This window comes from Numida meleagris, chromosome 20, assembly GCF_002078875.1.
Source record: "Numida meleagris isolate 19003 breed g44 Domestic line chromosome 20, NumMel1.0, whole genome shotgun sequence".
Lineage (NCBI taxonomy): Eukaryota > Metazoa > Chordata > Aves > Galliformes > Numididae > Numida > Numida meleagris.
Window position 1 is genome coordinate 3,925,550 of NC_034428.1, and position 23,447 is coordinate 3,948,996.

A 23,447-nucleotide genomic window follows, 5' to 3' on the forward strand; every position below is an offset into this window, starting at 1 on the left:
GCAGGCACCAAAGGATGTTTTGACAACCCATTTTATTCTCTAATTCTGTGTTTGACTACAATTTACAGAGGCTGAGTGATCCCTGAAAACTGAGCGGCAGCAGTGACAGTCACAAAGGAGGGTCAGCAAGGACCTTGGAATGCAAAACAGTCGTGGGCGCTGGATAATTCAAATCAACACTCTGAAGCCTGGAAAGGAAATTTTAAGGCTTTGTGAAAATTATGACTAATTCTTTGCTAAGGCTGTGGTGCAGAAGAGGAATGAGATGGATGGTTGGGGGAAGGGAATAGGTTTGCATTCTGTAGGGCTGTGAAGACAGCTTCCTTGCATCCTTCTCCTCAGCTCAGTCCTTGCTCAGTACCCTCTGCGGTTAGATTATTCCTTGCAGATAGCAATCAACTGGAAGGAAGTGTGTGTCTAATTTGCATGAGATTATTTAAAACAAAAAAAAAGGTCTGCATTAGTCAGGGTGATGGTAAACAACGCAAAGAGATGCCTTTTATAATATAGCTGTGGCTCAGCTTTCAAAGCCAAATATAATTCACTTACAATTGGCAGTTTCCTTTATTGTTCCTTTTAACCTTTTGCATTCTGCATGGTCTTGATCTTGCTGAAACTTTAGGACGACTAAAACGTTTGTTTTCCAAAGCGCTCAGAAAATGGATGTAGAGCAATTCTTCTGTTGAAGTGAGGTTATTTTCTTGACGTACCTATTTGAGAGAGGGTTGTATTAAACACAGAGCTCTGGTTTTCATGGCACTGCTTTTGCATCCAAGGGAAGTGATATTATTTTGGAGTTACCATCTTCTTGCTAGATTAAAACGTTGCGTGAATCAGGGTTATTTTTTTATGTAATACAGTGATAGAAGAAGTACGATAAAATTCAACTTGGTGAGATATTGGAGCAGGTGACATTTTGAGCTGATTTAGAAACTCTCACTTTTCTGTGCAGTTAGTACATGGGGGTTGAATAATTTGGGGCACAGAAAACTCACTCGTACTGTATGCATACATGCGTGTAGGCAGTGAATCTGAGAAAAAATCAATCCAAAAGGAGTTTTGATGAGTTACTTAAAAATGCCCAAGGACGGCCTTGGAAGATCTCTTACATTTTTGTTAGTGTGTGCGAGAAGTGACAGCCATGAAGACAAGTATATTTCTGAATGCACAGCAGCCTCAGTGCAGTGCAGATTCACTCCATATGTATGCTTAAGGAATCAGCTCCGGGAGATTATTCCCTTGACGCTTGGAGGCCTGGATGACAGGGCCTCGGAAACATCTTGTTCAGGTGAATAAAAAGGAGGTGTTCCAAGGTGACGGCGCTCCTAGTCGGGTAATGAAGCAGGGAGGTAGGTGCGATGTGCTTTTGTGTGACACCACTAGTACCTCGAACGAGACCTTCATAAGGCAGAATAGTCTGGGGAGGTAATAACAGCTTGAATTTGCTGTACATTGCACAGGATTCAAACTAGGAACTCAGAAGGTTTCCTTTCATTCTGTTATTCACATTGGCTTATTCTTCACCATGTGGCAGGGTTTTAATGGAAGCAGAGGTACTTGAATGTCACTAGCTGGCAGCCCCAGCATAATAATAGGAAGGCATTTTATCTGCAAAGTATTTTAGCTCTTTTCTCAAGCAAGGTGAGAATCAAAGGGGCAGCGTGGTTGAGAAGCAGTGAGTGTTGTTTCCTGCTCACTTGTAGAACGAGGAAAGAATCCTCTATAACTCCCAAATGCTCCTAAGTGTTAAATATTTTCAGAGTTGTTATCCTTGCATGGAAGTAGAACAAAATGCCCCCACTCTAGTAGCTAGGAGCTACGTTTGCAGCCAGCAGCTTACGTTATCTTGTGTGTCTGTCTCCGTCTTGACGAGATTCCATAGTTGCTAGTGATCTGCAGCACTGGCATCTGTTTATGCTTTCTCCTATATTGAATAATTAGGAGCTGGTTAAAACGGTTTCTTTCTTACTAGGACTTATCTTTTTAACATGGATTAGACACCATAAATACTGCTTTTGTGACCGGAACAGTAGGCTGAGTTGACGTGTGTCCGTGTGCCTTTTATTACTCTCACTGCGAGTCTTGTTCCCTTCTGCCATGTGTGGTTTTGGTTCCTTACTGTTTGAGGCATGCATCAAATAAACATAAAGAGGGGATTTGGCGAGGCTGCAGCACCAGGGATTAGGAACTTCAGGTTCCTGGTGCTGTTTCTGACACTGACAGTACTCTGCGATGCTAGAGAAATCACCTCACTTCTCCCTTCGCGGACCTCAAGTGTAGATGATGAATCGAAAGAAATTGCCCATTTTCTCCCACTGCTGTCATATTCACGCTTAATCCCTGCAACACCCATGTGAGAATCCAGTGGTCTGCCCCTTCTTTTCTAAATCTCTTCCCTTGGATGTGTAGCTGCACTTCCAACCCCTGGATGTTTTTTCATGCGCGCTGCATGTGCAGTAGAAAGCCTCAAGTCGCTTCAGATGTTTCTTATATCAGGGCCGCTGGCATTGTATTTGCTTCTGTGCAGGAAAATAACATACAAATAACACCCAGCTGTCCTGCCCCACATCATGGTTGCCATCTGAGCACTGAATTCTTTTTCTAGAGGATGTTTTCTCCTGTTAGAGAAAATAATCCAGCTGTGCTTCTTTCTTCACAGATGCTGGTCATCGTGAATCCCTTAGCTGCTTTTCTTTTCCCCCTTGTTGGCTAAATCCTTTCCACATGTTGTGGCCAATTACGGATGGTCATCCTGGCGTTTCCTGATGGCAGGAGTGACTGCACCAACGTGTTCCATGTGTGCAGTGTGACTACAGCTCTGCGTGAAATAAAAACCAGGCTGCCCTAGGGCAGTCTAATCAGGCAGCAGTAGGCTGGGGTGATGCTGAGCTGAAAGTTTGGGCTTGGCCTTGTTTTGATCTGTTTTGTTATAGTTTTATTTCCTCCTTGCATTCTGTGTCCCATTCATACTAATCACAGTCAGTCCTGATTTTTTCTTTTTATTTCTGCATTTGTCATAAAATAAAGCAAATTATTCCCGTCTTCGGAAACGATCTAGACTAATTAGTCGTCTAACCCAATAATTAGTTTTTTGTTTCCCTGTCTGTTTTCATGCATTATTGTTAGTTTTTTCCCCTCTTTTTTTTTTTTACACCATTACAGATTAAAATGAGCCACATTTGCAGTTGATGGTATCTTTTTTTCGGAGGAAGAATGGAGAATTGCAATAGAAAGCTACTTCAAAAGCAGCAATAAACTCAAGGATAAATTAAGGAAATTGAATGAGCCACATTTGGAAGCAGCGTTGAGGCTAATATTCTGTCGCTTAAGGTTAAATTGCAGCAGAGAGAGAGGGAGAGATTCCAGTGAATCCAAAATTGGGGAGGCAGTACTGCTCAAGTTGGTGACAAAATTCTTTGCAGCTTGAAAGGGTTCTGCCTTGCTTTGGAATTTAATTATGCGTGCATCAAGTGGGTAAAGGTGCTAGAGTGATCTCATTTCCTCTGCTCCCCCAGGCCTGACAGATGAAGAAATTGACCTGGCTTTTCAGCAGTCGGGCACCAGCACGGATGAGCCGCAGTCCCCAGGTCCTTCTTCGCAGCTGGTGCCAGCTCAGCCTGCTCACCCTGTGGTATATAGTAAGTAACCCCTTGAAAAACATCTGGTCCTGTTGCTTTCTACAGTGATGTCTGCAGAAATTTCACCCGTTTCTGGGCCAGATCCTGGATTTCAGTTCAATTAATGCTGTAATTTTTATTCAGAATCTGATACTGAATGTTACTTTGAGTGCATCCCATAGCTATCGATGTCTGTGGCAAGATGGAGCCACAAGACCGTATTACTCAAGGAAAATGTGACACAAATGATCACGGTCTACAAAAAAAACAACCGACAAAAACCATCCTAGGACACCTCTTGTCATGAAGGGTCATAGTCGATAGAAATTAGCTTCTGGCTTGCTCTAAGGACTTGAAAAAGCATTTAGCCAGTATAGGACAAAGTTTTCCCTTCTAAAACTAAGGGTCATGCTTCCCTTCTGCAGTAGGGTTTTCTAACATATAGATCATTGATATAGGATAGAGCTGATAGATTCTAGGGTGCAAGGTGATATGAAAGTGCAGCATTACTACATCTGTGCTCTGTTCAGTGAGCTATCTGCTGCACATCATCACCAGGTTTTGAATCCTAGCTTGAGGACGTATTTTCTTAACTAGCCAAGTGACTGAACAGTTAATGCCTTGAAGAGTTACTTGAAAGAAATTTATTTTCAGCAGGAATAGTAGACCAGACTTAGTCTGTGACTTCCCATGTGTGAGTTTGAGGTCTGACACGATGTACTGCCAGTGTGACAGAGTTGTAAGAGTGCTTTCGAGTCACAAATAATAATAAACAGTTAGGAGTGACACTTATTTTTATCAAGATTTCTATCTTCAATCTTAATGTAAGAGATGACAGCAGAAATTCCGCATAGACGGAGTGGATAGGATTGTATGATTTTGTGTACAAAATGCACTCTCAGAGAATTTTTAAAGTCCCAACATAATCTCTGTAGGCTTAAAATTTACATATACATTTGCATTTTAAAATAAACCTCGCAAAAAAGTATCTAAGCTCCAAACAATAAAAACCAAAGTACACACCATTAAAAATCCATCAAAAGAAGCTGTTCAGCTCACATGTGTGGCTGGCAGTTTGCAAAGCACTTCACTTACCTGCCGAGTATTAGGAACTGGATTCTGATATTGTTCCTAAGCAGTTCTAGCCCAGATACTGGCCGATGTAACAGTCTGCTTAGAGCTGTGTTTATTTGTTTACGACATAGTTTTGCTATTGTTAGAGATAATACTGGACTCCTTCTCTGGGTTATGAAAGACTCTGGTTTGCCACAATCTGGGAAGAAAAACATTTGTGATGGAGTTAGGTTCAGAACTGGAACATTTCTGACAGTTGTACTGGGGTGCGCTGGTGAGCTCCAGGACTGAACTCTGCCTGCTGAGCTGATACCTGAAGTTCGCAGAAAATGGTGGAAAAACAAATCTGAAGAAACAGCAAAATTGCCAAAGAATCAATGTCAGATTGTGTTAGTGCCATCACTTGGTTGTTCAGCTATCTCCTATCAGAACCGAGCAGTGCAAGAGTCGATTTTCTCTTACTTTGTAGTGTTCTGCTAATACAAGGACAGCAGGAGAGAAGCGTGCAGCTCAAACTGGAAAATGCTGTTGTTGTTGTTGTTCACCCTTGCAGCTTTTTCAGTTTTTTTCCCTTTTACTATTTTGGTTTTCCTCAGAGCACCAGCTCCCTATTTCTTGTTAGTGGGTAAGAATCTTAACTAATATTTAAAAATCGAAAAGTTCCCAGTAGCTGCTCCAAAGAGAGGTCTGAAAATATTATTCTGTAATGCTTAGAAACTGAAGGTGAATAAAAATACCACCAAAGCTGAGCTTTTTTTAGGAGTTTTGATTGTAAACTTATTCTCTAGCTTTGTGATCCAACTTGTGCTTTTTAAGTAATTTGAACCAAAAGCTTTTGCCTGTGAGCCAGCCTCGTTTAGCGGCCCACGACATCTGGGAAGCAGTGGCAATAGGTTGATTGGATGCTGTTCCTCCCCTCCCTAGCCATTCTTTGTAGACCCTCTGCTTAACTTTAATCTTTAAATGGTTGTATAAAAAGAAGAAATAGCTCATTAGGTAAGTTGCTCCAAAAGTAATGCCTCCCATTTATTTACATGGAAACTACAACAGCTAGAAAAGGCACAATAATACCGTTTAATAGAGCAGATTCTCAGCTACAAAGCTGTATTTTTCAGCATTGACACCACCATTAGCTGTGCATTTTTGCCAGCAATGAACAAGAACATGCATGCCACACTTGTAAAAGTCTACAACAGCAGAAGAGACTGCTGCCAGTGTCAGCACTGCTGAACCGCACCACCGTGCTCCTCACTGCGCTCACCCCCACTGCTTGGTCTGCATAAACACTCAGCGAGCATCAGTGAATGTCAATAGCTAAAGGACTAATGAAATAGGTAGACTGCTGAATCCAAAGGTTGATTTGTGGGTGGGAACATCTTAATACTGGAAGTGGTGACAAGATTATTGGTTCCATGTGCTTTTCCTAAAGAAGACGTCTGAGTTTCTTGTGAAGCAGCAGCTGGTGTGCTGGAGGTTAGGTCTCAGAACTGGGAAACACTTTGTGTTTGATTTTTTAAATTTTTCTGAGCATTTTTGACACCTCTAGACCAAATCATGACACTAGAGAGAGAAAATTACACCTCCAGAGCAAAAAGAAGAAGAGAAAGAGTTGAGGTGCTGTGCCGCAGTGCAGTAGCTAGCGACTTGAGAAACCTGATTTCTCTCTGTTCCCCTACCACCATTGTGTCTGTGTTTAAAAACTGCTAGAACTGTGGGTTACAGGTGCAGAAGTTCAGGATGGCTTCAGAACCATCTCAGGAGTTCATGCCGAGCAAACAGCTGAGTTGGTGATCTTGCCAGCAGCTCCAGTGTAAGATGTCCACTCTTGTGAGTCAGACCAATAAATCCTGTGAACTTGTTTATTTTATTTGCTTGATCTTCTCCTGCTGTAGTCAATTCAGGCTGCTCTTGTTTTTAAAGTTGCAGGAAATAATGTATACCACACAAATACTTCCTTTTGCTCAAATTCTACTGTTGGTGTACGTATTACTCAACATTCAAATCTTTCATTGGAAACACTTGTTACTCGTGGCAGTGCTTTCTTTTTCTTTAGGAGTTCAAGAGGTGTATTTGTACGCATTCACAGTAGCACAGTTCTTGTATGCTGAACTCCTGGGTTTGGTTTAAGTAACTTCAGGGGGAAAGAGAAGAGAGTGATGCTTTGAAAGTTTGTAGAGACTGTATTTTAGCTTAATACCATCTCTGCTAGTTCCCCTCCCTGTTCTGGAGGAGTAACTCCTTCCCTCCGGTTTGTACTTTTGCCAAGAGGTGTCAAAACTGCTTAAAAAAAAAAAAAAAGCTTAAAAAAAGCTTGAATTTGATTAATGTAGAGAAACAAGACTTTGCCTGACTGATAATAAAACTGATAAATGACATTTGAATTACTTGTAGCGGTAATTTATTACATAAAATATCTTTTATTTGACATGCGATTAGTTGCTGGAAGCATCACTCAATCTGACTAGTTTAAACATGCTCTAAAATGAACCTCCAGTAAAAAAAAAAAAAAAAAAAAAAAAAAAAAAAAAAAACAGGGTTGTCTGCTGTTGGCGTTATGAAATATACTAATCCAGCAGTGAGGACAAAAATCTGACTTTAAGTATTTAAATGATTAATTGGGTTTATATATTTTTTTACCTTTCTAACCTTTCTAATTACATGCAAACTCAGGGGAGTTCCTGAGCTAGGTGTGCAGAGCTGCGTGCTGCTCGCTCGGGTATTGCCTGTGCTCTTCCCCATGGTGTCTGTGGTCTCCATGTATGCTATTTTGTAGAGATTTTACACCGCCTTTCAAATAAGCTGTGATGGGTTTTCTTGCCTTTTGGATCTCCTCCTGCCCCTGTGTCTTCATTAGGAGGGAGGCTGTAAAACACGGGCTTTTCTTTTCTACAGTTAAAAACGGTGACTGGAATCCAGACTCCCGTCGCTCTCTCCCTCTCTCTCAGCTCCTTTCCGTGGGTTCACTGTTTGCTCTCAGAAAATCACCTTTTCTGGCCTCAGTTTCTGCGGTTTTATATGTGGTTGTTAGTGAGGGGCTGACCTTACTTGGATGCACAAAGCCTAATTAATTGATGTCAGGAAAACTAATTCTGAGGTGAGTGGGGATCTTCAAAATAGTGTTTGCTCAGGAAGTGCAATTTACAGTTGCCACTGCAAATGAAACAGAGTTACAGCTGAGAAAATGCCTGTGTCCTTTCCAGGGTCTCCGAGGCAGAAAGGTTCAGTGCATCCCCATAGGTGGCGTGCCTCTTCAGGAAGGGTTTCAGTGCCCAGGGGGTAGCTGGGCTGTCAGTGCTTTTCCACTTCCTCTGTTTTTTTTTTTTCCCAGCTTTACAAGTGGGGAATTTGAAGTCAGGGTGAGCTGAGCCACTTCGAGCCCTCCCTCCACCACAGACAGAAAGAAGATGGAATGTGGATTTCGGGCAGAGCTGTGACATTCTTCGTAGCATCGTAATATTGATGTGGTCAACGCAGAGTCTTTACTGTGTCCCTCACGCGCTGGGTTTTCCTCTCCACCCCCCTCACTTTTTTTTGCCACAAGACAGAATTATTTCACACATCTCTAAAACGAGTAAAATGGCATTTCAGCTTCTTGTCTTTATAGACTCTCTGAACTTTCGGAAAGATCAATCCGGTCCCTTTTCATTAATAATGAAAACCAGGGGGCAATAAAATGTTCTTAGCTCCAGCATTACAAGAACGGAGCGAGAGATGAGGGAGGTGAAGGGGCAGAGTGGTGGGTGCTACAGGTGTTCCCATCCTGCCCCGAGGTCACTGCTGCTGGGGACAGCCCGGGACAGGCCGCAGCTGGATGCACTGACCTCTGAGCTTCATTAACTGTTTGCAGTGGGCAGCTCAGCACTGTCACGGAAAGATGCTTTTAGCCAGGAGTTCAAGGCAGAAATTGGACACTGGGGGGAATTCGGAGTTCAGGTACCAGAAATGGCCGTGGGAGCAGAGTGAGGATGAGGAGCTGGGGTGGAGGGCTGGGGTTTGCAGCAAGGCTAGCCAAAGATCATTTTAAATCCTGACATGTACGCAGCCAGTTACTGCAGCTTAGCTGATGTGTGTTGATTCATTATGTTAAAAAGTTATGATAATTTGATCGTGTGCCTAAGTTCCAATACTGCAGCCAAATCAGCCCCAAATACTGCTGGTGCTTCTGTTCATGGGTTCTGGCAGAGCTGCTTTAATGTGTTCAGATTTCTGGCCAGTGGATAATCTGAGAAACCGTATCCTAAATGTAGCAAGAAGCTGGAGGTGCCTGTGGTTGGGTCAGTACCTGTCTGTAGGACATGAGGGCTGGGATTAGAACTGTTGCAATGAAATTACTGAAGATCTCTGCAACAGGAAAAACCACAATAGGTGAACAAAGCAGAAAGGAGACGAGCTTCCAGCCCTGTCAGCCGGCTGAGCACAAATTGAAACTTTGGAGAACAGAATGCATTTCCTAGACATCGCAGGTCACATACATAGTTGGATCTGTCTGGTTAGAGACTGCACACCAGCCTCCTCCTCATCAGTTCTGCCCACATCCTGCCACTGAACTTCAGGAAAGATCACTCTGCATCCTCTTTATTAAAGAAAACCGGGGGCAGTACAAGATTCATTAAGGGAACTGTGAGGGAGGTGAAAGGATAAAGCTGGTGGAAAACTACAGGTGTCTTCTGATTCTGCTTGGAGGAGCAGAGTATGCCATGTCTGTGCTTTGCTCTGTTGAGTCTTTATGCTCCTGTGCAGAGTTGTATGTTAAATATCTCAAGCTTTTCTCTTCTCCTTTACCTATCTCTCTTTAGGTATTTAATTCTGTGTTTTGTCTTTGCTGTTTATGTGTGCTTTGATCCCTACTCACAGTAACAGGCTCGAAAGGCACTGTATCCTTCCTTATCAAAATGTCTGTAACTGCTGATACAGTGTTTGTAAACCCATTTATTGCCCTAACAGTTTTCTCTTCTTCCACTTAACACTTCCTTCTTCCTTTTTTCTGCACTGTTCTGAGGCTCTGGCTTTGTCCCCATTTTCAAAAACTGCAGTAATGAGAGGAAGTGGTATTCAAGTAATGAGTTAACCTTAGCTAGCACTGCTACCACAGTTGTCTGGGGCGCATGCAGTAAGGTTCAGAGTGCCTTCTGCAAGGAGAGAGTAGGGAGAAACAGCTGCTGTGATTTGTCTCCCTCTGACACCTTGAGCAAGGCCATTGTCAATGAAGAGGTCTGGACAGATGCTTCAGAGTTGTAGGGACAGGAGCCTACACGCTGTACCTCAGGGCTACCAGCATCCTAATGCCCCATCCATTAAGTCTGTGCCTGCTAAGAAATAGAACTGGCATTGTTCAGTGCTCTTTTCACTGATAAAATGGACGTATCGGCAGAAAGTTGAAAATGTTGTAACCTGCACTTCTTCCTCTGATTATTTCTTGATTTTGGCTTTCAGGTCCACCTGGCTCCAGATGGCGAGATTATGGGGCTTTGGCTATCATAATGGCAGGAATTGCATTTGGCTTCCACCAACTTTACAAGGTAATGTCTCTCTCACTGCTCCCAACAGCTTACTGTATACTCTGAGAGGATGATGTCATGCTGCTTGTGTCCAAATGCTCACCTTGGTTCTAAGCTGATGAAGCATCTCAGCTCTTACTGACACTGACACTGGTATACCTGAGGAATGTAGACACTTCACATGAAAATGCACAGCCAAAAAATGGCAAGCAAACAAAAATAGTTTTCAGCAGTGGATCTCTTAACTGCTAGAAGCAAGGTCATTTTCATCACACGTGTAAATAAAAACTTATTGAAACTGAGCACAGGTCTGTAAAGGGATTTTCTCAGCATGGGCTGGCAGATATTACTGTTATATCCAAGCCTAATGGTTTGTGCTCTGCTGATCCTGCACCCTGGGTTAACAAAGTTTTCTTTGACTGATTAGAAGGTTGAAAGAAGATGCTAACTTCCAGCTCCGCCATACATCCCATAGTTATACTCCAGAGTGCTTAGGCCAGCATAGAGCAAGTGTGTGTTCTCTTGTGTACCACTGTGACAGGAGCCTCTCCTCACTTCTTGTGCAATGTTTCTCTGATTTAACATACTCATTCATTCTGGATTTGCTTTTCAACATTGTGGTAAGTGACATTAGATAATGCTACTGCCTTTTTTTTTCATATAAATCAAGAGTTGGCCTTCTTTCTTTTCAAACTAAATTTCTTATCCCATCCTCTCATTAATTTCTTGGGTCTTAAAATAAGAGAGGGAGGCCAGATTTAGCAACATGTTCCATTTATGCAAGCAGTGTTACACGACATAAGAGGATGGCTTTTTCTGAACTATGGTATCCCCTTGTTTTTTATATGAAAGTGATGCCAGCCTTACTGATCTTTTCATTCTGGTGAAGAGTGGTGGGGCTGATCAGTGTCCAGAGAGATATTAGGACAACAGCTGCTGGGCCTTGCAGACCTTAACATATTGCTGTTACTAAGTGGCACATACCTAACACATATTGATGATTTACATAAAATTTTTGGCATAATGTCACTAATGCTGTTAATGCATCCTACTGCTGTTTTCTTTGTTTACAGATTTTGCTTTGCTGTCTATCCAAACCTCATAAGACATACTGTCTGCCTAACAGAGACCCATATTGTTTTATAGCAGTAAGAAATCTTTGGAGACAGTTGATAAATTCCCTCTGCCCTTCATGGCATTTTGAGGGAGTTTGCAAATAGTGATTTCTACATGAAAGATAGGATGCTAGGATAAGACATAGTTGTCCATGTGTGTTCTGTCAGAACTAAAAGAGAACTGCTTATGAAAGTCATCAAAAGCTATTTAGTTTTCAGAATGTCTGAGTGCAAACATATGTGCACACATATGCGTTGTGAGGGTAAGAGCTGTGTACAGCGACAGTGAAATCTTAAACCAGTGCTATTAAGTGTAAAAGAGTGCTGTCCCACACGTGTCAGTTTGGATAATGAGCTCTCTCTCAGAAAGGGTTCTGAATGCATGCCCCTACAGTGTGTGTGTGTGTGTGCATCAAAAGCCAGGATGAAGAAGAATTGATAGATGCTAGCAGGGTTGTTTCCACATCCTAGAGCATTCTTCTCATTCTTCTTCACCTGCTGTTTGTTGTACTTGGGTGTGCTCATCTTGGAGTGCATATTCAATTCCTGTGAGTAGTGCTGGCAGAAGGATCCGTGGTAGTTGGGGGAGAATTGTGATCTATTAGGCAAAGACCATCCTCTGCAAGGGCAGAATGATGTAGATTTATGGCTGTGTGCAGGCTCAGTGAGCTGCCTCCCTTCCTGTGGTAGCTAGGTTCTCTCTCCCTTTAGTCAGATTCCTTAGTTCTCTCTTACTGTCCTTAGCTTTGCTCTGTTTCCTTTTTCTTCACATCTCTGTTTTTCCAGATCTCTGCTTTTCCCTCCACAACTCTAACCCTCCCACACCAGGGTTCCCAACATTTTATAACAACTTTTGCTCCCTCTCTTGTGCTTCCTCTGTCCTTTCCAGGTCCTTTCCCCTCTTTGTCCAGCTTCTGTATTTCTTGCCTTGTTGATGTAGCTCAAATATTGTTAGCATCCTTACATTTGCAAGCATAACATCTGAAAGTGTATCCTATATGTCATAGCATTTTCTCTAGACGTAGTTTTCTCAGGAGACATTACACAGAGTTATGAGCTGTTTTTCTGCACCCCCAAAAATATAACCGCAAAACTCGTATCTTCTCTTCTGCAATTTCTCTTAGTACCCACTTTAGAAGGAATCTCTTCCTTCAGCCAGGTGTGTGGATAAATGATCCCTGGCTCTGTGATAAAGGCTGAGGTTTGGATAGTGGGCTTCAAGGTTGTTTCAGAAAGATTAGAAATTTGTTTTGCATATCCCTGTTTCCTAAAAAAATTTATGTGCTCCATGCAGAAATACCTACTCCCTCTCATCATGGGAGGCAAAGAAGATAGGAAACAACTTCAGAGGATTGAGTCAAACATTGCTGAGATGAGTGGCAGTGTGACACAGACAGGTAAAGATTAATGACTCCATCAATTCACCCCTCAAAGCCTTTCTCCCTGGATCCTCCATTCTGCCAAGACCCCCACCCTCTTCTTTCCCTACATCTCCACTTTATGTGGTGACTTCATTTATCTGCTCTGAGAATCTGTTCACATTTGCAAATGAAGCCGCCGTCATTTCGGTTTAATTTGAAATTGCTTGTTTACTGTCGGCGCGGCCTCAATTAATTATGTTTTTACGGAAAGGCTCCCAACCTCAGAATATTAATAAGGGGAATAAAATGACAGCCTTTCGGAGGGCTGTAAAGTTCATTTTTAATTTCTGCTTCTCTGATGTTTTCAGGGGCTTTTTTTTTGGTGTTTTCCCCCCACTTTCCATCTGAAAATCCAGCGCAGGGTCAGGAGAGTCTGTAATTACTGTGCCTCCCTGACCTTGGCCACCTTCTCTGTTATTGACTCTATAGGGTGCCTGTTCATTACCTGATGCCCTAATGATGGTCTGGATTAGCTGTTAGCTGTCACACCAATAGAGTTTTTAATTTTATTTTATTTTATCAGCTTGTTTACTGCCTGGAAGCTTTGGATAAAGTGCCAAAGTAGAAAAAGTTCTCCTGCAACTGGAGTTGGAGTCTAGCAGTTGTTCATCAGTTTTTGCTACGATGTAGGAGTGAAATACTGGGTGTTTTCTTGAGTTAAAAGGAAAAATGGACAAAGTATATGCTGTTGATGGGATGGAAAAAAAGTGTGATTTTCAGTAGTGTTTGCTAAAAGTATCGGGGTGAAAAAGCTGGTGGGCTGAAAGCAGGAGGATGCTAATTACACTTTTTAGTGGCAGGTGTGAAGATAAGCATCTTTCATTCCTCATGATACCCTAAGGTCTGTCCTGAGACCAGCCCCTTTCCAGGTTGGAGCTAGCCCTAGAGTTTGCCTGTGGGAGGCCCGAGCTAGATAAATGATACAAACATTGTGTAAGTTCACGGAGATGTACAAATCATAAACCAATATAATTAGAAGGGAGAGGTTTTGGACGGATATACTGTGGGCTATAGACATCTATACAATGGAAAGATAAACTAGAAATACTGGAGGTTAGATGCAGTGCAGGTAGATTACCCATAGTGCAGATAAATCATATGGATTAAAGTGAGCAGGCGGGCATAGATAAATTAGATATAGTAGGAATAGAGGCATCTTTGTAGTTAGACAGCAGGAAGGACATGTGTGTATGTATCTCAGTTTAACACTCTCCTGCTTTTTCCCTCGCAGTGACTCAGTTACAGACAACTTTAGCAGCTGTCCAAGAAATGCTAATTCAGCAACAACAGAAGATCCAGGAGCTCACCCAAGAACTGGCTGCTTCTAAGGTATCCACTTCCAATTCCTCACCTTTAGAACATTGCCATCGCTAGAAGATGTGTGGCTTCTTTTGTGTCCACATGAAAAGCACCTCATTAGGTTCACAATCCATCCTTTGTATGTAATGTCCCCACTAGTTTCTTTCCATCTGGTATCTACATAGGCTGTCCGTTTAAAGCACTGGATTCCTACTGGGTACCCAGTGAAATACGAGGCCTGCTCCAAAAGTAATGCCTCCTGTTTTATTATGTTGGCCCACGACGCCGGAGCTGGATGTTGATGGGATGGCAGTAGAGGTTAAAGCGTCCCACCAATATTCTGTTACATTTCGTTGCTGTGTGGCAGATGGCAGCAGAGGAGCAGTCTGACAGAATGGCGTCTGACGTGGAAGTGTGTATGAAGCAAAAGTCTGTCACTGAATTCCTCCATATAGAAAAAATTGCTCCCACTGACATTCAGCGACGTTCGCTGAACATAAGTTTATGTAGACCAAACAGTGGACATGAGCACAGTGAGGTGGTGCATGCTGTGTTTCAGCAGTAGCAACAGCGGTCACTTCCACTGGTGCAGATTCTTATGAGCACAGCATGCAGGCTCATGTTCATCAGTGGCAGCAATGCATAGCTAAAGATGGGGTCTGCACTGGAAAATAGTGTTTTGTAGCTGACAGTTTGCTCTATCAAATAGTGTAAGTGCTCTTTATATCTGTTGTAGTTCCCATGAAAATAAATGGGAGGCATTACTTTCAGAGCTAACTACAGCTATATAACTTCTAAGAGGGCTTTATTATACAGCAGGAAGCGTTTGTGTCTGAGGCCTTAGACCTGTTCTCATCTCTGTAACTTCTGAGGTGCAACTGAAATGAAATAATTGTCCTGTTAGTCCACTGACCAAAAGATAAAGGTCAGATATACAGAGTTGGGTTTTTTTTCTCTTCTTTTTCTTTATTTCTGCAAATATGTCATTTTATGCTTTCATATTTCACCTGTACCTTTAAATTTTGATTCAAAACAATGATATGGTCCTGTTTAGGCAAGCAAATAGTTGAAGTACTTATCTAAGCCAGTTGTTCAGATCCAGGCCAGGTAGTAGCTGAACATTCTTACTATTTGGTTGCCTATTTCGATGATTTTGGTCATCTCAGTGTACCAGGTGGCCCTATCACAACCATGTTACACATTCCCCTTGCCTCCTGTCTTGAACTTGGGAATAAAGCTACTGGTTCTAGCTGGTTTGTATTGTTACCTGTGTTTTTAACTAACCAATTTTAACCAAAATTGTTTCTTTCTGGCAATGAGACAGTTTTTTTGTCTCTGAACTAATTTGCAGCTATTGGCCTAAGTGTTCTCACAGCCAGTAGATGTTGGTTAGATGTGAGCTGGGATGGATTTAAACCAGTCAGGCAGAGATGGCATCTTCCTTTCACTCACAGGTTTGGGATTATTCAGGTTCCAGTAATCTTTCAGTACTCTTAGTACAGGGAGGCACTGTTCTTCCTGCTGTTAAATCCCTTACACAGTGCCTGATAATCTTCTCTCTGTAGTACGAGCAGTTGTCTTCTCCCCGTACCTATACTTTAATCTCATACAAACCCTTTGATGGTGTGTAACTGGTGGGCCACAGCTGACTATGTGGTGTGCACACTGTACAGTAGGAATCCCTCAGTGGCACAGCTGTAAACCCAACCATGAAAGTCAGTTTATGGTCACAACACTCTACTTCAATTTTCCTTGGGAACTGTGGCCTGTCAGTGGCCTGGAGCCAGTCCGGAAATTGGAAAACTGTTTTCAGGTCGTAAGTGTTAAGATTAAGGCCACATGTTGAGCTTTAAGAAGGGAAAAGGGCATAAGAGTCTTGGTGGTTTAGAAAGTCTTAAAGAAGTTTTTCCTGCCCCCCCTCCACCCCCCGCACTGAAATGGTAGCACACATTGTTATGATATCTAAACCTCATGTGTACAAAGACAAACTTGGGCAACCCCACAAACCAAAGAATAAAAGCTGTGTTTTCTCAGCTGTAATGTAAGTTTTTATATCTGCTTTTCAAACTCCTACTGGCATGCTGTAAAAAATTAAAAAGAAGGACTTTAAGTAATTAAAAAACGTACATAAAAATTCAAGGCTTGAGTTTTCTACAACTGTTTTTAAAGAGACTGGCTAAAAAGCCCCAGATGTCAGATTTTATTTCTAAATCCTAGGCATCTGGCACCATATGTGTTTTGGAAATTTGAGTCCTTTGCAGGCCAGTGAGTGGAAATCACTCCCTTGTTAACGTGCTGCTGTAGCTTTCAAGGTCTTGGAGAGCCAGAACAGTGGCTCCTGGATTCTTGCTGTCTGAGGGCTGGGAGCGTGAATCCCAGGGGAACGCATCTGTGTACATCACAGCTACTAGAGGCTGAGCCTGTCCCGGCTCCCTGGGTTCACAGCCCAGAAGTCCCTGTGCGAGGTGCTGGCTGGGAAAGTGTTCAGGGCTGCCCAGCACTAGGTGAGCTCTGGTTGTAGTAAGTCTGGAGTAGTAAGGAGAAACCACAGTCCTGCCTACAGCTCGTAGGAGCTGGCAGGAAGGAGGGTTTTGTTATTCCAGTCCTGGCTTCCTTCATCAGAGAATTTACTAAGATTACCTCTGGAGAAATGCTCACAAATGCATTCATTCCTATTGGCTTTTAGCAACAATTACTATGGGAAGTGCTAGAAGTGAGTGTTCTTTGGTCCCATACTCAGCCCATCACTACAGGAGTTGCTACAGCGTTTGGATGGAGGTAGCTGTACTGTGAGCTCTCTTTCAGAACGATGTTCACATTTTTCAAGTTCCCAAAAGGGTTTAAAAAAATGCCAGAATTATTATCTGCAGCATGTTCGCTTCAGTTATTACCTTACTCTAATTTCTGCCTGATATCCCATAGCAATTCTGATGCAGTGCTGACAGCAGCTTCCACAACTTACTTATCGTCTTTGCCCACCAAATTGTATTCATTGCTTTGAAATATCCGAGAGACAGTGCCTAGTCCAGCTGCTTCCTGGAGATACAATCTGGTAACTCAAGCGTAGCTCTAATTGTTCAGATCTAGTGCAGAAAGTTTTTGGAGCTTTCAGGCGTAATTTATCAGTCCACCTCTAAGCACCACAGAATGCAGATAATTGACTCTTCATTTCATGATCTAGGAGAAATGAGGGTGTAGTTTTAAACCAGTTGTTAATATGTAATATTTGAATCTATTGCCTCAGCTAAATGCAGTAACAGGAAAGAGTAAAGGACCAAATTCAGTGCAACTCCCTCTGCCTTTCTCGTCCTAGAAATCATTCTGTAGGTCTATGTCAAATAATTTGGTTTACATCTTTGTGTATTCTTCTCTGTCTGACATATTGGTGAAAAGCATGCTGTACAGAGCTTGCTTCATCTGAATTCTCAAAAGTGCTGGCTGCCTTCTACAGGAAAAAAAAAAAGGTCCCCTTGAGATGCTTCAGCAATGGTTGTTAGAAACAAGATTAATTAGTCCCCAAAACTAAAAGCAAATATTTGAATTGTTGGAGCTCATTGAAACAGTTATTATTTCTGATCGTTGTGGGGATCCATTCAGGTCCTTCTTCGTTGTGGAGGTTGTTTTGCTCCGATCTGAGATTTTAAAGGATAGAGTTTATCCTCAGCGCTTGAGATTCCCAGGTGGGAGGAGAGAGAAGATGAGATAGAAAAAAAGGTGACATTTTTGAGCTATATCTCAGTTCATTCTTTGATCTTTGCATCTTTTTTCCATGTTATAGGCCACAACTTCCACCAACTGGATTCTGGAGTCACAGAATATTAACGAATTGAAATCTGAGATCTACTCGTTAAAAGGACTCCTCCTGAACCGGTATGGATGGAATACATTGATAGAAGATGGCTGTGTGGGGAAGGGTTGCTTTCTGGGATTCTCTCAATCATAGAGAGGAAGAGCATTTCCAGCAGGAACTAGCTCTATATCCTGTTATTGCTATTTTAATAATACCACTTTGCACTCCACTATCACTTTCTATTTGCAGGTCTCAGAATGCTTTTCAATTTTCCTTAAATCACAGAGCGCTTTGGGTAATTAATAATTACTAGGATTTTTGCTTTTTGTTTTTGATAGAGAAATTCTCTGCCATTCACAACAGGGAGGATGCCTGCCACCTAGTTTGAGGGGTTGGCTGCATCTGAGCCAGCTACCTCTGTTCTGTTACAGAGAGAACCACTGGTGGATACAGTTCGTGTGACCTGTTCATGGCTAGGGAGAGCCAGGTCAAATGACACTTCAGCAGAACCTGTTCTTCTCCACTGACTTGCTGAGGCGTAGACATCTATAATAATTCTGTGATCTTATACTGTAGATGTCTGAAATGAGGTAATACAAATCCCAACCCGTGGGACAAGTTATAAGAGGAGAGATCAGATCTCAGTTTGAAGGAGTTCTTTTTTTTTTCGAAAAACACTACTTAAGAGTTTATCGGCTGCTGATCCTTTCACTCTGATACGACTCCCTAACTTCCTTCTTCATACAAATAAGTCTTCTCAAAGCATCCTTGACACAATCTTTCTGCTGTCTATTGATGGCCAGCAGCAGAGGAGCAGCAGCTTTCCGGAGTGGGCAAGGGTGAGAGTTGTCATTAGGGAAAAATCACGCTTTTATGCAGCTGGGGGATAAGTGCTTTAGGGATAAAGCATTTTTTCATTTCAGCAAAGTTCATTTCTTAACAAAAAGGCAAACGATTCTGCAGTGAGGAGGCAGCAACAGCGCTGGAGCCAAGAAAGTCTCCAGACTGAATTTGTTGATTGCATTTATGATACTGGTTGAATGCTTATTGCGCTCACAGCAGATGGAGGCTAGATCAGCAGAGTTCTTCCATGGCTAGTGGTGGCACTCATAAGAGGGAAGTGAGAGCCCTACTGTTCCTAGCTCAGTCTATGAGAATGAGCTCCGTTGTGTGCAAGCCCTCACTGTAGGACTGTAACCAGCTGTGGTCTGCTCTGCTTTTACCCATGGCACAGCCAGTTCACGTGATGGGCATGAGAACCCCCTCCACACAGTGTTCCAGACATGAATCTGATACCTCTTCATACTCCCACTTGGCACGTACAAAAGCAAGGATGCACAGGGAATACCAGACCAGACATGCTTTTTTGCTTTGCTCTTCATGGTGGATCACTTTCTGAGGACACTAACACTCCCCACGGAACTTATATTTGTCCTTTTTGGAATTCACATTCTCCTTTTAGAGATGGGCATTAGCTTGGCACTGTCAAATCCTTGAAGCCCACCTGGAGAGGACTCACTGAGGACAGAGCAGCCATATTCTCAGCTGGTGCAAGCCAGCATGTCTCTGTTCAAATCAGAGAAGCTAAGCCAGTTTGCAGCAGCCAGATCTGGCCCAAACATGTAAAGTGCGTGCTGGGACTAGGAGATAAAGTCTGGACTGTAATAAGCCAGCGTGCAATAGCTGTGTATCACAGTGGAGGCGAGAGCCAGGTGGTGAAATTTCTTGGCTGAGGCACAAGGAGCAGATTTCTCTGACTTCTTACTCCAGTGGGAATTTTCCTTTCCAATTAATTAGTGATTGTTTTATAAGGGACACCCATGTCTTTCCAGAGGCAGCATTCCTGACTGCTAACTTACTCTGTGAAATTGGCCAAACAAGATCAGTTCAGACTCAATTACTGGTTGCTTGTAAAGCACTTTGAGATTCTGGCTGAAGAAATGAAGTGGCCTTGTTCTTGTTCATTGAAGTTTCAGTCCTGTTTTACATGGCTTCACCAGTGCAAATACTATTCTCTCTAATGATAACTCCTCTGTTTTTAATAAAATTCCCTTTCTCTCCTTTTCTTCCCTCCCTTCACTCCCCGAAGGAGGCAGTTTCCTCCCTCTCCTTCAGCTCCTAAGATCCCATCATGGCAGATCCCAGTGAAGCCAAGCTCACCCTCCAACCCTGTTGTTGCCAACCATAACAGCAGCAGTGACATCTCACCTGTCAGCAATGAGTCTACCACCTCCTCACCGGTCAAGGAGAACCACAGCCCCGAGGGTTCGAAGGTCAGCTGCCATCTGCTGAGCACCGAGGAAGGCAACAAGGCAGTGATTGATGTCAAGAGCCAAGTGCGGATGGAGGTGCAGGGTGAGGAGGAGAAAAGGGAAAACAAAAGGAATGAAGAGGAAGAAGAGGACGATGAGGATGATGACGTGAGCCACGTGGATGAGGAGGAATGTATGGGTGTCCAGACTGAGGACCGGAGAGGAGGGGATGGGCAAATTAATGAGCAAGTGGAAAAGCTACGAAGACCCGAGGGGGCCAGCAATGAGAATGAGATTGACTAAGGCGCCCTGGCTTCTGCTGATGCTGCTGTACATCTTCCCTAGCCTCCTGCACTGTCCCTGGTGCCTCTCCCATTTTGTGGAGTGCCACCATCCCTTCCAGTGATTCTTCCATGACTGACCTTGAGCAGGGTCGTGATTGCCTGGTGAACAAGGAGGGCCCTGTTTCACCACATGGCTGTGCAGCGTTGCAGTGGCTTCTTCTCCCCTCCCAGTCCCCCCTTCTCCCCGTGAGCTGGGGTCCCTGCCTAGGCTGGAAGACCAATTGCCTTACCATGCACCACAGCAACAGAATAAGTCCCCTTAACAAAAACATCCAGCATCTCCTGGAGTGGTCAGCCTCTTTGCTACATCCTAGAGCCCTTCTGTCCCATTTCAGAAACCTGTCTGCCCTGAAATCTTTGATTTCACAAGCCTTTAATTGCCACATAATCCCCAAAACAGTTCTTGCTGTTTCCCAAAATACCCCTCTGTTTTATTTCTAAAACTAATTGGTACTCTATCGCCAAAAAAAATAACAACAGTTTAATTCTAAATTCCTCACCAGATCTCAGTCTCAGCCACCTTCTTCCAAGCCTTATGCCAAACCTCCAATTCCTGAAACTACCTAGCATTTAAAGACACTAAATTTCTGGTGGGGTCCAAAGAACACTATTTCCACCCCACGTGCTCTCTCCCATTCATTGAAGTGGCCTCTTGCTAGGGACTGAGACCAGGTTTCACGGCCACAATAAAATGCAGGAGAACAGGTGGCTTTGTTACTGATTGCTCCCCCGTAAAAGGAGGTTTTAAAAGATGACCCCACTCATGGCAGTTACTCCCCTTCTTCCTCCAAAGACAAGGAGCTCGCATCAGTTTTTGACATCTATTATAGCTGTCCTGAATGAGATGATATCAGATGCTGAAATAATTGGTTAATTTTGAATCTGTGCAATGGTTCTTAGCTTGTTTTTCTCCCTAAGTGAGGAGAAAACCCGTATTAAATGATCAGCTGAGACCTGCACCTACCCAGTGACAGGCACCTGCTTCAGCAAGGCAGTCTTTACAAGAGAGAGAACAATTCCAGCTCTGAGGTACACCACTGGCCTTCTTGCCCAGCCCAGCCATTTTTTTTGCCCTACTGGGGCTATACACAAATCAAAATGGTGAATTTTGAAACCTCTCATTTGCAGCATTGTGTTCTCAGCTGTTAAAATGGTGGTGTCCAATTATATTATTCACTGCATCAGAGCCTCTTAGCAGAGCAATTCTTGTAACAACTGAGTTTCACTGTCCTCACCAAGCAAGCGTGCTCGTCTGTGTGATCATGTATAGATTTCAAATATAAAATATGATTGTATATAATTGTAATAAATATGAGTTACCACTATTTAACACCAGGCTGTTACTGGACTACTGTGGCTCTTTTGGGGGGAGAAATATACAAGGTGGGAAAGGGAGGGAAATGGGGGCGTTATGGAAACTCAGTCCTTATAAAATATTTTTTTTTGATGGTTGGCTTATTTTCTAGCTACTCCAGTCCTAGGGTATGTCAGCAGGAGGCAGCGCAGAGAATGGTGGAAGTGCAATATATGGTACAGTGCAGATAGCTGCAACGGCACCGTAATTCTAGGTGGGCTCCGTTGTTGCAGAGGGTGAGATGATGGATCATCGGTGAGTAAGACGCAGCTCCTCTGGTCCCCTTCCTCCCAGCAGGAGGCTCTGCAGGGTGCGGAATGCAGCGCCGCACTCCATTCCACCCCAGCAGCAGGAGGTGCTGAAGGCAGCGTGTGAGATATCCCACGGCCCTGAGCCTTATCTGCCAGCAGGGAATGCAGCGCTGTGTCCCGTGACTGCTCTAACCCTTGCCATGTCAGTACAGAAGCCATTGAAAGAAGTGGCGTCCAGCACTTGCAGCTACTGCCGTCCCATCTTTGTTCAACAGAAGTATTTGGCTCCCTCCTGAAAAAGAGGGATTTACTTGATTCCTGAGTATTTGGGTGTCTGGTACACAGTGACATTTTCCTGCTCAGGGGGAGCGAAAGGAACCTTCATATTACTGTATTTAGACCTGCTGCTGAATGTGATGATTTCTCATTCCTTAAATGGACGAATATCTTCCCCAGGAGTGAGTGTGTGTGTGTATGTGTGTGTGTGTGTGTCTCTCTCTCTCTCCGCTGTTTAACGTTCACAAAGAACGTCACATTTAGCTAAAACAGGGCAAATTTGAAAGTGTTTAAAAGGACAGACTTGTATTAAGAGATGGCACTTTTCATTTCTCCAAGCCAAGAATCCTTGTGAGAAGAAAACACGACTGAGCACGAGGATGTAATGAAAAAGAATTGTCCTGCCTGTGTACATTTTATATACATAGAAGGTTTTGAAAATAGAAAGTGCCTGGACAACAGCAGTTGGTGAAATGTGGAAAATATGTTGCTGAGGTATGTGCCTTGCAAAGTGACTTATGAGGTTTACAGTACAACCAACTTGTGGGTTCGTTTTCCCCCCTTTTCCTCTGTGTAACCCGTGTTCAATTCATTTACCATTAAATTTCTGCAGAGTAAAAGGTGGTTTTCCTCAGCTGCCCTTTTCACTCTTAGCTTTTGCTTCTTACAGCCTTTACCAGCTGGATAGGTCATTTTTTTTCCTTTCCCCAACCTGATACAAGTCCCAGCAAATTCTCTCGTAGCCCATAGCTGAAAAAATCCATCTCTGGGCCTCCAGCTGCTGATGGGGTCTTGTGTCCTTTTTGAAGAGATCTAACCCTCCAGCAGAGAATTTGGAAGAAGCCAGACCTTCATAGCAGCTGGTATGTTAGGGAGTCATGAGTGTCACTCCTCGCTCTCTCCTTTCTTGTCTTTCTTAGCACCATAGCAGGAGTTTTAGGGCAAGTATTTTGGTCTTGATGAACCACGTAGACTGACTGCTAACTTGTGATTTTTTTTTTTTTTTTGGCTAGAAACAAGCTTCTTAGATGAGCTGCTGTGTGAAATGTTTAGCCCACAGGACAGTAGACACTGAGAGTGCCATCATGTTAGCTGCAAGATGACTGGGTAGCCAACCCTTTTTCTGCACACATAGCAAGACAGCACAAGCAGTCTG

General features: G+C 43.1%; 1 protein-coding gene across 1 annotated transcript in view; it reads left to right on the forward strand.

Annotated features, from left to right (window-relative positions):
• Window positions 1-21,745, forward strand: part of PEX14 (peroxisomal biogenesis factor 14) — a 74,238-nt gene extending 52,493 nt beyond the window's left edge. Inside the window, exons 4-9 of the mRNA XM_021374640.1 lie at window positions 3,516-3,638; window positions 10,125-10,210; window positions 12,599-12,701; window positions 13,957-14,054; window positions 17,803-17,894; window positions 19,904-21,745. Coding sequence (XP_021230315.1) covers window positions 3,516-3,638; window positions 10,125-10,210; window positions 12,599-12,701; window positions 13,957-14,054; window positions 17,803-17,894; window positions 19,904-20,369 — 968 coding nt within the window. The 3' untranslated portion in view covers window positions 20,370-21,745. The remainder of the gene's footprint in view (window positions 1-3,515; window positions 3,639-10,124; window positions 10,211-12,598; window positions 12,702-13,956; window positions 14,055-17,802; window positions 17,895-19,903) is intronic.